We start from the raw sequence: 12,201 nt of genomic DNA on the forward strand, positions 1-12,201 counted from the left end.
GGAAGTCCGGTAACAGCTTTTCATTGGACAGTTATCTCAACCAATCAACCAATCAGAGGACAGACTGCTGTCAATATGTGATGGAGGACAACTTGTACTGACTGAGATCAGATTTTAGACCGGTCCCGAACAGTCTGATCCATCCAGTCTGTATTTCCCAGATCTCATTCCTCATCATCAGATCAGATCATTTTTATTCATTTCAAAGAAAACCACAAACATGTTTCTATTTCTTTAAATAATTATAATAAATTAAAGCCTGAAGTTCTGATCAAAGCTTTTCACTTTTCTTTTCACATTTTTCAGACCAAAATTACAAATTTATCTTTTATGTAAACATTTGTTCTGATGTGAAAACTGAGTTTCTGTAAATTTGTCAGTTTAAATGTTTTTTTTAGATTTCTGAGATCAGATTAACTGACCAACTGACCTGAGATCAGATTAACTGACCTGTCATCAGATTAACTGACCAACTGACCTGTGATCAGATTAACTGGCCTGCGATCAGATTAACTGACCTGTGACCAGATTAATTGACCAACTGACCTGGGACCAGATTAATTGACCAACTGACCTGGGATCAGATTAACTGACCTGAGATCAGATTAATGGATCAACTGACCTGAGATCAGATTAATTGACCAATTGACCTGGGATCAGATTAACTGACCAACTGACTTGCGATCAGATTAACTGACCAACTGACCTGTAATCAGATTAACTGACCTGAGATCAGATTAACTGACCAACTGACCTGAGATCAGATAAACTGACCTGTGATCAGATGAACTGACTTGAGATCAGATCAACTGACCTGAGATCAGATTAACTGACCAACTGACCTGTGACCAGATTAATTGACCTGAAATCAGATTAACTGACCTGTGACCAGATTAACTGACTTGAGATCAGATCAACTGACCTGTGATCAGATTAATTGACCAACTGACCTGTGATCAGATTAACTGACCTGAGATCAGATTAACTGACCTGTGACCAGATTAACTGACCAACTGACCTGAGATCAGATTAACTGACCAACTGACCTGTGATCAGATTAACTGACCTGTGATCAGATTAACTGACCAACTGACCTGTAATCAGATTAATTGACCTGAGATCAGATTAATTGACCTGAGATCAGATTAACTGACCTGTGATCAGATTAACTGACCTGAGATCAGATTAACTGACCTGTGATCAGATTAATTGACCAACTGACCTGTGATCAGATTAACTGACCAACTGACCTGTGATCAGATTAACTGACCTGTCATCAGATTAACTGACCAACTGACCTGTAATCAGATTAACTGACCTGGGATCAGATTAACTGACCAACTGGCTTGCGATCAGATTAACTGACCAACTGACCTGTGATCAGATTAATTGACCAACTGACCTGAGATCAGATTAACTGACCAACTGACCTGTGATCAGATTAACTGACCAACTGACCTGAGATCAGATTAACTGACCAACTGACCTGTGATCAGATTAACTGACCTGCGATCAGATTAACTGACCTGAGATCAGATTAACTGACCTGTCATCAGATTAACTGACCAACTGACCTGTAATCAGATTAACTGACCTGTGATCAGATTAACTGACCAACTGACCTGTGATCAGATTAACTGACCAACTGACCTGAGATCAGATTAACTGACCTGTCATCAGATTAACTGACCAACTGACCTGTAATCAGATTAACTGACCTGTGATCAGATTAACTGACCAACTGACCTGTGATCAGATTAACTGACCAACTGACCTGTAATCAGATTAACTGACCTGAGATCAGATTAACTGACCTGTGATCAGATTAATTGACCTGTGATCAGATTAACTGACCAATTGACCTGAGATCAGATTAACTGACCAACTGACCTGTGATCAGATTAACTGGCCTGCGATCGGATTAATTGACCTGTGACCAGATTAATTGACCAACTGACCTGGGACCAGATTAATTGACCAACTGACCTGGGATCAGATTAACTGACCTGAGATCAGATTAATGGATCAACTGACCTGAGATCAGATTAACTGACCAATTGACCTGAGATCAGATTAATTGACCAATTGACCTGGGATCACATTAACTGACCAACTGACTTGCGATCAGATTAACTGACCAACTGACCTGAGATCAGATTAACTGACCTGTGATCAGATTAACTGACCAACTGACCTGTAATCAGATTAACTGACCTGAGATCAGATGAACTGACTTGAGATCAGATCAACTGACCTGAGATCAGATTAACTGACCAACTGACCTGTGATCAGATTAACTGACCTGTGATCAGATTAACTGACCAACTGACCTGTAATCAGATTAACTGACCTGAGATCAGATTAATTGACCTGAGATCAGATTAACTGACCTGTGATCAGATTAACTGACCTGAGATCAGATTAACTGACCTGTGATCAGATTAATTGACCAACTGACCTGTGATCAGATTAACTGACCAACTGACCTGTGATCAGATTAACTGACCTGTCATCAGATTAACTGACCAACTGACCTGTAATCAGATTAACTGACCTGGGATCAGATTAACTGACCAACTGGCTTGCGATCAGATTAACTGACCAACTGACCTGTGATCAGATTAATTGACCAACTGACCTGTGATCAGATTAACTGACCTGAGATCAGATTAACTGACCAACTGACCTTTGATCAGATTAACTGACCAACTGACCTGAGATCAGATTAACTGACCAACTGACCTGTGATCAGATTAACTGACCAACTGACCTGAGATCAGATTAACTGACCAACTGACCTGTGATCTGATTAACTGACCTGCGATCAGATTAACTGACCTGAGATCAGATTAATTGACCTGAGATCAGATTAACTGACCTGTGATCAGATTAACTGACCTGAGATCAGATTAATTGACCAACTGACCTGTGATCAGATTAATTGACCAACTGACCTGTGATCAGATTAATTGACCTGAAATCAGATTTACTGACCTGTGATCAGATTAATTGACCAACTGACCTGTGATCAGATTAACTGACCTGTGATCAGATTAACTGACCAACGGACCTGTGATCAGATTAACTGACCAACAGAACTGAGATCAGATTAACTGACCAACTGACCTGTGATCAGATTAACTGACCTGTCATCAGATTAACTGACCAACTGACCTGTAATCAGATTAACCGACCAACTGACCTGTCATCAGATTAACTGACCTGTCATCAGATTAACTGACCAACTGACCTGTCATCAGATTAACTGACCAACTGACCTGTGATCAGATTAACTGACCAACTGACCTGTGATCAGATTAACTGACCTGTCATCAGATTAACTGACCAACTGACCTGTGATCAGATTAACTGACCTGTCATCAGATTAACTGACCAACTGACCTGTAATCAGATTAACTGACCTGTGATCAGATTAACTGACCAACTGACCTGAGATCAGATTAACTGACCAACTGACCTGTAATCAGATTAACTGACCTGAGATCAGATTAATTGACCTACTGACCTGGGATCAGATTAACTGACCTGTGATCAGATTAATTGACCTGGGATCAGATTAATTGACCAACTGACCTGGGATCAGATTAACTGACCTGGGATCAGATTAATGGATCAACTGACCTGAGATCAGATTAACTGACCAATTGACTTGAGATCAGATTAACTGACCTGGGATCAGATTAATGGATCAACTGACCTGAGATCAGATTAACTGACCAATTGACCTGAGATCAGATTAACTGACCAATTGACCTGGGATCAGATTAACTGAATTGAGATCAGATCAACTGACCTGATATCAGATTAATTGACCAACTGATCTGGGATCAGATTAATTGACCTGTGATCAGATTAACTGACCAACTGACCTGATATCAGATTAACTGACCTGAGATCAGATTAATTGACCAACTGACCTGGGATCGGATTAACTGACCTGGGATCAGATTAACTGACCAATTGACCTGATATCAGATTAACTGACCTGAGATCAAATTAATTGACCTGATATCAGATTAACTGACCAACTGACCTGAGATCAGATTAATTGACCTGAAATCAGATTAACTGACCTGATATCAGATTAACTGACCTGAGATCAAATTAATTGACCTGATATCAGATTAACTGACCAACTGACCTGAGATCAGATTAATTGACCTGAAATCAGATTAACTGACCTGAGGTCAGATTAATGATGATGAATATTTAAAAATGTAAATGAAAAAAATCAACCAATGTCTGAGATGTTTAAATGGTGGCGAGGACGATCCTTCCTGTTGGCAGATGACTCGTTTCAGGTGACGCCATGTTTCACTGCAGTGATGTCACAGTGATGTCACAGTGTACTGCGCTGATGTCATGCGCAGTAAGCACCTGTGTAAAGAAGCTGAAACTTTACACAGACGTTTATTAAAGAGTCACCTGTGTGTAAATATAAACTGTAGCTGCAGAGGTGTAGCCCCACCCCCTGTATACCTGCTGACCTAAACCCCGCCCCTGTTTACCAACCAGTATTAACCCCACCCCCTGCTTGTTGATCAATGATCATGTTACTGATTGTGTGAAATGTGAAACTTTTTTATTTTATAGTGAGATATTGATCAGTTATTGTTTTTTTTTTATTGAGACGTGAGACTGCTGATCACGCTCTTTTCAACTTCCTGTATGTTAATCTTTCAAAATAAAGGACACTCTGAATCACACAGTCTGGAGCTGTCGTCATTCACACTTTGTTGCAACCTGCAACCCGACTAATATATTGATAATACTGGACATAAAATCAGTTTTACAGTTATTTGTTTTCATGAAACTATGTAACTGTCTGGATCCAGCCTTTGTCAGAAACATGATGTGGACAGAATAATAGAAACATCTCTTAGTGGAACAACAACATCACCTGAGTTCACCTGCAGCACAAACATCTCCAAATAATGTTCAATCACAACAAAGTTCGAGTTGTTTCAGCTGCTGCTCACTCACTGTTCTACCTGTTAGTTCTACCTGTTAGTTCTACCTGTTAGTTCCACCTGTTAGTTCTACCTGTTAGTTCCACCTGTTAGTTCTACCTGTTAGTTCCATCTGTTTGTTCCACCTGTTAGTTCCACCTGTTAGTATTACCTTTTTGTTCCACCTGTTAGATCTACCTGTTAGGTCTACCTGTTAGTTCCACCTGTTAGTTCTACCCATTAGTTCCACCTGTTAGTTCCACCTGTTAGTTCTACCTGTTAGTTCCATCTGTTTGTTCCACCTGTTAGTTCCACCTGTTAGTATTACCTTTTTGTTCCACCTGTTAGATCTACCTGTTAGGTCTACCTGTTAGTTCCACCTGTTAGTTCTACCTGTTAGTTCTACCTGTTAGTTCCACCCGTTAGTTCCACCCGTTAGTTCTACCCGTTAGTTCACCTGTTTGTTCTACCCGTTAGTTCCACCCGTTTGTTCCACCTGTTTGTTCTACCTGTTAGTTCTACCTGTTTGTTCCACCTGTTAGTTCCACCTGTTTGTTCTACCTGTTAGTGCCACCTGTTTGTTCTACCTGTTAGTTCTACCTGTTTGTTCCACCTGTTAGTTCCACCTGTTTGTTCTACCTGTTAGTTCTACCTGTTTGTTCCACCTGTTTGTTCTACCTGTTAGTGCCACCTGTTTGTTCTACCTGTTAGTTCTACCTGTTTGTTCTATCTGTTAGTTCTACCTGTTTGTTCCACCTGTTTGTTCTACCTGTTTGTTCTACCTGTTAGTTCTACCTGTTTGTTCCACCTGTTTGTTCCACCTGTTAGTTCTACCTGTTAGTTCTACCTGTTTGTTCCACCTGTTAGTTCCACCTGTTTGTTCTACCTGTTAGTTCCACCTGTTTGTTCTACCTGTTAGTTCTACCTGTTTGTTCCACCTGTTTGTTCTACCTGTTTGTTCTACCTGTTAGTTCTACCTGTTAGTTCTACCTGTTTGTTCCACCTGTTTGTTCCACCTGTTAGTTCCACCTGTTAGTTCCACCTGTTAGTTCCACCTGTTTGTTCTACCTGTTAGTTCCACCTGTTTGTTCAACCTGTTTGTTCTACCTGTTAGTTCTACCTGTTAGTTCTACCTGTTTGTTCCACCTGTTTGTTCTACCTGTTTGTTCTACCTGTTTGTTCCACCTGGTCCTCTGGTTGAAAGATAGTCACGTTGGTATGACTCACCTGTCAGGTGGATGGAGCAGTGATGGCTGACAGATGTGTTCTGACTGAAGTCTCTGAAAACGGGTCAGAATTTTAAAACCACACTTCCTGTTTAGATGTTGCCTAGCAACTAGAAACTAGAAAACCTAGAAACTTCTGCTACTTTTATTTAGTTTGATCTTAAACAAACAATCATTACACACACACACACACACACACAGGGGAGCAGCCAATGGGCAGTGAGTGATGTCACATGTTGCCATGGTAACCGTTGTGTTGGTAGTGACTGTTGTTTTGACCAGTCAGATATGGAGGCTCACAGAGTTCAGACCTCTGACAGCTACAGGTACAGTAATACTAGTATTATTACCTATGACAGGTACTTATTACTACTGTCTGATATGATGTACTTATACTGAGTGTAAAACAAAGAACATAAGTACTTTGTGTATTCCTGTAGTATTACTACTTCTAACTCTACATTTAGTATTAAAACTACTGCTTGTATTATTACTACTACTCTGATTAAGATATCTGTTCTACTGCATGTACTAATACTTACTGTACTGCATGTAGTAATACTTACTGTACGACATGTACTAATACTGACTGAACTGCATGTAGTAATACTTACTGTACTGCATGTAGTAATACTGTACTGCATATAGTAATACTCATTGTACTGCATGTACTTACTGTACTGCATGTAGTAATACTTACTGTAGGACAAGTACTAATACTTACTGTACTGCATCTAGTAATACTTACTGTACTGCATGTAGTAATACTTACTGTACAACATGTACTAATACTCACTGTACTGCATGTAGTAATACTTACTGTACTGCATGTACTAATACTTACTATACGACATGTAGTAATACTTACTGTACTGCATGTACGAATACTTACTGTACTGCATGTACTAATACTCACTGTACTGCATGTAGTAATAAGTACTGTACTGCATGTACTAATACTTACAATACGACATGTACTAATACTTACTGTATGACATGTACTAATACTTACTGTACTGCATGTAGTAATACTTACTCTACTGCATGTACTAATACTTACTGTACTGCATGTAGTAATAAGTACTGTACTGCATGTACTAATACTTATAATATGACATGTACTAATACTTACTGTATGACATGTACTAATACTTACTGTACTGCATGTAAGAATACTTACTGTACTGCATGTACTAATACTTACTGTACGACATGTACTAATACTCACTGTACTGCATTTACTAATACTCACTGTACTGCATGTACTAATACTTACTGTACGACATGTACTAATACTCACTGTACTGCATGTACTAATACTTACTCTACTGCATGTACTAATATTTACTGTACTGCATGTAATAATACTTACTGTACAACATGTAATTATACTTACTGTACTGCATGTACTAATACTTACTGTATTGCATGTAATAATACTTACTGTACTGCATGTACTAATACTTACTGTACTGCATGTACTAATACTTACTGTATGACATGTAATAATACTTACTGTACTGCATGTACTAATACTTACTGTACTGCATGTAATAATACTTACTGTACTACATGTAGTAATACTTACTGTATGACATGTACTAATACTTACTGTACGACATGTAATAATACTTACTGTACTGCATGTACTAATACTTACTGTACAACATGTACTAATACTTACTGTACGACAATACTTAGTGTACTACATGTTTTAATATCGCAGCTGTCACTGTATTTTTGTTTCAGTCAGCCTCTTTATCGAACATCAAACCAAACGTATGGCAGCAAGAAACCGACAGAGCACCACAGACAGGTGAGAGACAGACAGACAGATATACAGAGAGACAGGTGAACAGAGAGACAGACAGGTGAGAGGCAGACAGGTGAGAGGTAGACAGGTGAACAGAGAGACAGATGTACAAACAGACAGGTGGACAGACAGATATACAGAGAGACAGGTGAACAGAGAGACAGGCAGGTGAGAGACAGGTGACCAGAGAGACAGGCAGGTGAGAGGCAGACAGGTAAGAGACAGGTGAAGAGAGAGACAGGCAGGTGAGAGACAGACAGACAGATATACAGAGAGACAGGTGAACAGAGAGACAGGCAGATGAGAGACAGACAGACAGATATACAGAGAGACAGGTGAAAAGAGAGACAGGCAGGTGAGAGACAGGCAGGTGAGAGACAGGTGAACAGAGAGACAGACAGGTGAGAGACAGACAGGTGAACAGAGAGACAGATGTACAGAGAGACAGGTGAACAGAGAGACAGGCAGGTGAGAGACAGACAGACAGATACACAGGGAGACAGGTGAACTGAGAGAAAGGCAGGTGAGAGACAGGCAGGTGAGAGACAGACAGGTGAACAGAGAGACAGATGTACAGACAGACAGATATACAGAGAGACAGGCAGCTGAGAGACAGACGGGTGAGAGACAGACAGGTGAAAGAAAGACAGGTGAGAGACAGACAGGTGAGAGACAGACGGGTGAGAGACAGACAGGTGAGAGACAGGTGAACAGAGAGACAGGCAGGTGAGAGACAGACGGGTGAGAGACAGACAGGTGAGAGACAGGTGAACAGAGAGACAGAGGTGAGAGACAGACAGACAGGCAGGTGAGATACAGACAGGTGAGAGAAAGACAGATGAGAGACACGCAGGTGAGAGAAAGGCAGGTGAAAGACAGGCAGATGAGAGAAAGACAGATGAGAGAAAGACAGGTGAGAGACAGGCAGGTGAGAGACAGGCAGGTGAGAGACAGGCAGTTGATGTCAGAACGTCTCTTCAACTTGTTGTATTAAGTCACTTTTAGTTTCCTCCACTCGTGCATGCAAATACAAGTTGTTGCCCTGTTTTGCCACCAGGGGGCAGGCTAACCTTACTGAGCTCTTCTGTCCCCATCAGTTATTGATCTGATCAGAACCATTGATCAGAATACATCTCACAGACGATACAAAACAAATGCATAATTCTCATCCTGAATCGTTAGCTTTTAATAACAAAGATAATTAATTTCAAACTGAATTTAGTTTGAAGTCTTTTGTATTTTGTTCTTGTGGAAAGTGAATATTTAATATTTAACTCACTCTGAAAATCTGCAACAGGAAATCTGTATTCGGGACAAAATTAAATGGAAAACAGGTACATTTTTTAAAATCATTACAAGAATCAGTAATTAAGTCAGATTTGAAATGCCAGCAGCAGATAATCAGCAGTATTCTGGGAAAAGTCACTTTTCATATGTTCCACTCATGTTTGTTCCTCAGTTTGACCCAACACATGCACACGCACATACATAGACACATGCAGCCTCGTCACAGTAGCGTTTGAAGCGTAAATTAAATGTGTAGCAGTAAAAAGCTAATGTTAGGCTGCAAACAGACGACATCACGGTCACATGACTTAAACGTCACCACCACTAAGTGTCTTGCTGCACAACTTCTATCCAGGTTTTCTATAAACTGATCAATGTACAAGTTGTAAAGTCAGTTAGAATAGTTTGTAACTAAAGTGCGCCTGTAAAGACGGCTTAGTGAGTAGATGAGTCTCCGTGTTCGCTGTGAGGACGTTTAATGTCCCCGACAACCTCTGTAGTCTCATTCAGACACTTATTAGCAACCGCTAACTGCTTTTAATACACGGAAGAGCTTTATAATTAAACTGTGGACATTTAATGATGGAGTTTATATGTTCAGCCTGTAACACACCTTATTTCACACATTTAACTGAGGTCGGCTCCGTCGACAGGTTACAGGTATCACATTCACCTGTAACCTTTAACCCCTGACCATCATATTACCTCTGTTTAAAGGGGCAGTCTGTCAGGTTTCTGTTTAAACTGACAGTCTGTCAGGTTTCTGTTTAAAGGGACAGTCTGTCAGGTTTCTGTTTAAAGGCACAGTCTGTCAGGTTTCTGTTTAAAGCGACAGTCTGTCAGATTTTACGTTGTGGACTTATCTCACTTCCCTGTCTTTGTTTCAGACTCAGTTTAAAGGGATCTCCCGTCAGTTTTCGGAGGCGATGCTGCAGACCGGGATGTACCCTGATTGTGGCTTCAACATGTCTGTGGAGAAGAGTTGAGTGATGGTTTCCACAGCAAACCAGCAAAACAGAGTCAACCTCCATCGTTACTATCTCCATGGAAACAAAGTCGAGATGGGGACAACAAGTACCAGCTGGCGTCCACAGTCACAGCTCGTTATCGATAAGAAACAAAATGACAAAATAAACATAAATTTAACATCAACTGTGTATCTGTGGTGTGTTTCTGTGGTGTGTATCTGTAGTGTGTATCTGTGGTGTGTATCTGTGGTATCTGAGGTTTCCTCCACTGCTCAGCTCGTCTCTGATTGGTCCCTGCAGGTCTCAGGTTTTTTTCCACTTGTTTAAGGCAAAATGTGAGGATGTCAAGTGGGTTGATGCTGTGTCAGCATACCTGTGGTCACCTGTGGTCAAGAGCCCTGAGTCGTGACTGAAGGTTTCCTGTGAGGGTGTCTGGACAGACCGAGGAGCTCAGAGAGTCACTGCTACTTCATGTTTAAAGGATCCAACTGAGGTGGTTCAACACCTGAACAGGATCCTCCTGGCGCCTCTCTTTGGAGGTTTTCTGGGTCTAACTGGTCAGGGACCCGGGGCAGACCAGCACTCACTGGAGGGATTATTTATCCCATCAGACTGAAGACCGCCTCGGGATCCTCGAGCAGGAGCTGAAGACAGTTCTGTGCAGATAACTCGTATACATGTTTTAAGTTTCAGTGTTTATCTTTTTATAATTTATTTTCTGTACAAAACAAAATGTTCTCGAACGCCTCGTTTCATCTTCTCTCGCACAAATGTTGATTTCTGTCCAGACTGTGTGAGAAAGACAGAGGGAGTGTGTGTGTGTGTGTGTCAGATGGTCCTCAGCAGGGTCCAGAACTCACACACACACACACACTCTTTGATGTGCCTCCAGATGAAGACGTTGTTTCCATGACGACCAAATGAGGAAAATGATGATTAATTTAACGGCTCCATCTGTTTCTTCATCTTCTCTTTGTGTCTCGTTCAGACTGAAGGTTCGTCACATTTCACCTAAATTGTTTCCATGTTGCATCTTTTCCTTGCGTCTTAGTCCCGCCCACCAAGGAGACAAGGAGACGTGAGGAGAGAGGAGACGAGGAGACGTGAAGAGAGAGGAGACAGGCCTACCTGTGATCCATCATTACTGTGATAAAATCAAACGTGTGTCTGCAGTTTAAAGTGTGATCATTATTAAAGTGATCAGTATTAGTATATTTATATATATACACATATATATCTATATCCTTTATATCTCTTTAATATCTGATAACTGTTCTGCTGGATGATTACTTTATTTTTTCAAAGGCTGATTTCTGGAAAAACTCTAACATCTGGATCTGAAGCTTCACTGTCCGGTTTTGTGGTTTGAGTTCACTTCCTGTTTCATTCTCTCAGTTTTATGTCATTATAATTTCAGGATATGAAGCTGATGATGTCATGATTATTAATATTCATACAAACGAAGCTTCTGTAAACATTTTGTGAACCAACAAACAGCTGCACATACTGTGTATTTATACTGTGCATTTATACTGTGTACTGTGTATTTATACTATGTATTTATACTGTGTACTGTGTATTTATACTGTGTACTGTGTCCACTGACAGAATGGATTCATATTATTATGCATCACGTATTCGTTGATTGAAGGAGACGCCACCTGGACCGAACAGAACAAAAACTTCACAGAGTGAACAGATTTCATTGACAGAATATCTGATTCAAGTAAATTATATCAATTATATGTGAAGATTGTGGATCCAGGAGAATGACTGAGCGGGCTGATGCGACGCCAAGTGCTGCCTGAGCCACATGACCTCCACTTCACTGAAGTAACCTGGACGAGGATGGGACACGAGATAATTACCAAGAAACAGAAACAAAACCAGAAGTCAGAGAAATGCAAACAAGTTCACCAGAGACACACATCCATCTA

General features: G+C 40.6%; 1 protein-coding gene across 1 annotated transcript; it reads left to right on the forward strand.

The window, feature by feature from the left end:
• The first annotated feature begins 6,437 nt into the window (after positions 1 to 6,437).
• pierce1 (piercer of microtubule wall 1) lies at positions 6,438 to 10,300 on the forward strand. The gene is given in 4 exon segments (XM_073465822.1): positions 6,438 to 6,471; positions 6,474 to 6,522; positions 7,946 to 8,012; positions 10,184 to 10,300. Coding segments are annotated over 4 exon segments (249 nt in total). The 3' UTR covers positions 10,283 to 10,300.
• Positions 10,301 to 12,201: the final 1,901 nt, after the last annotated feature.

This window comes from Pagrus major, chromosome 5 (assembly GCF_040436345.1).
Source record: "Pagrus major chromosome 5, Pma_NU_1.0".
NCBI lineage: Eukaryota > Metazoa > Chordata > Actinopteri > Spariformes > Sparidae > Pagrus > Pagrus major.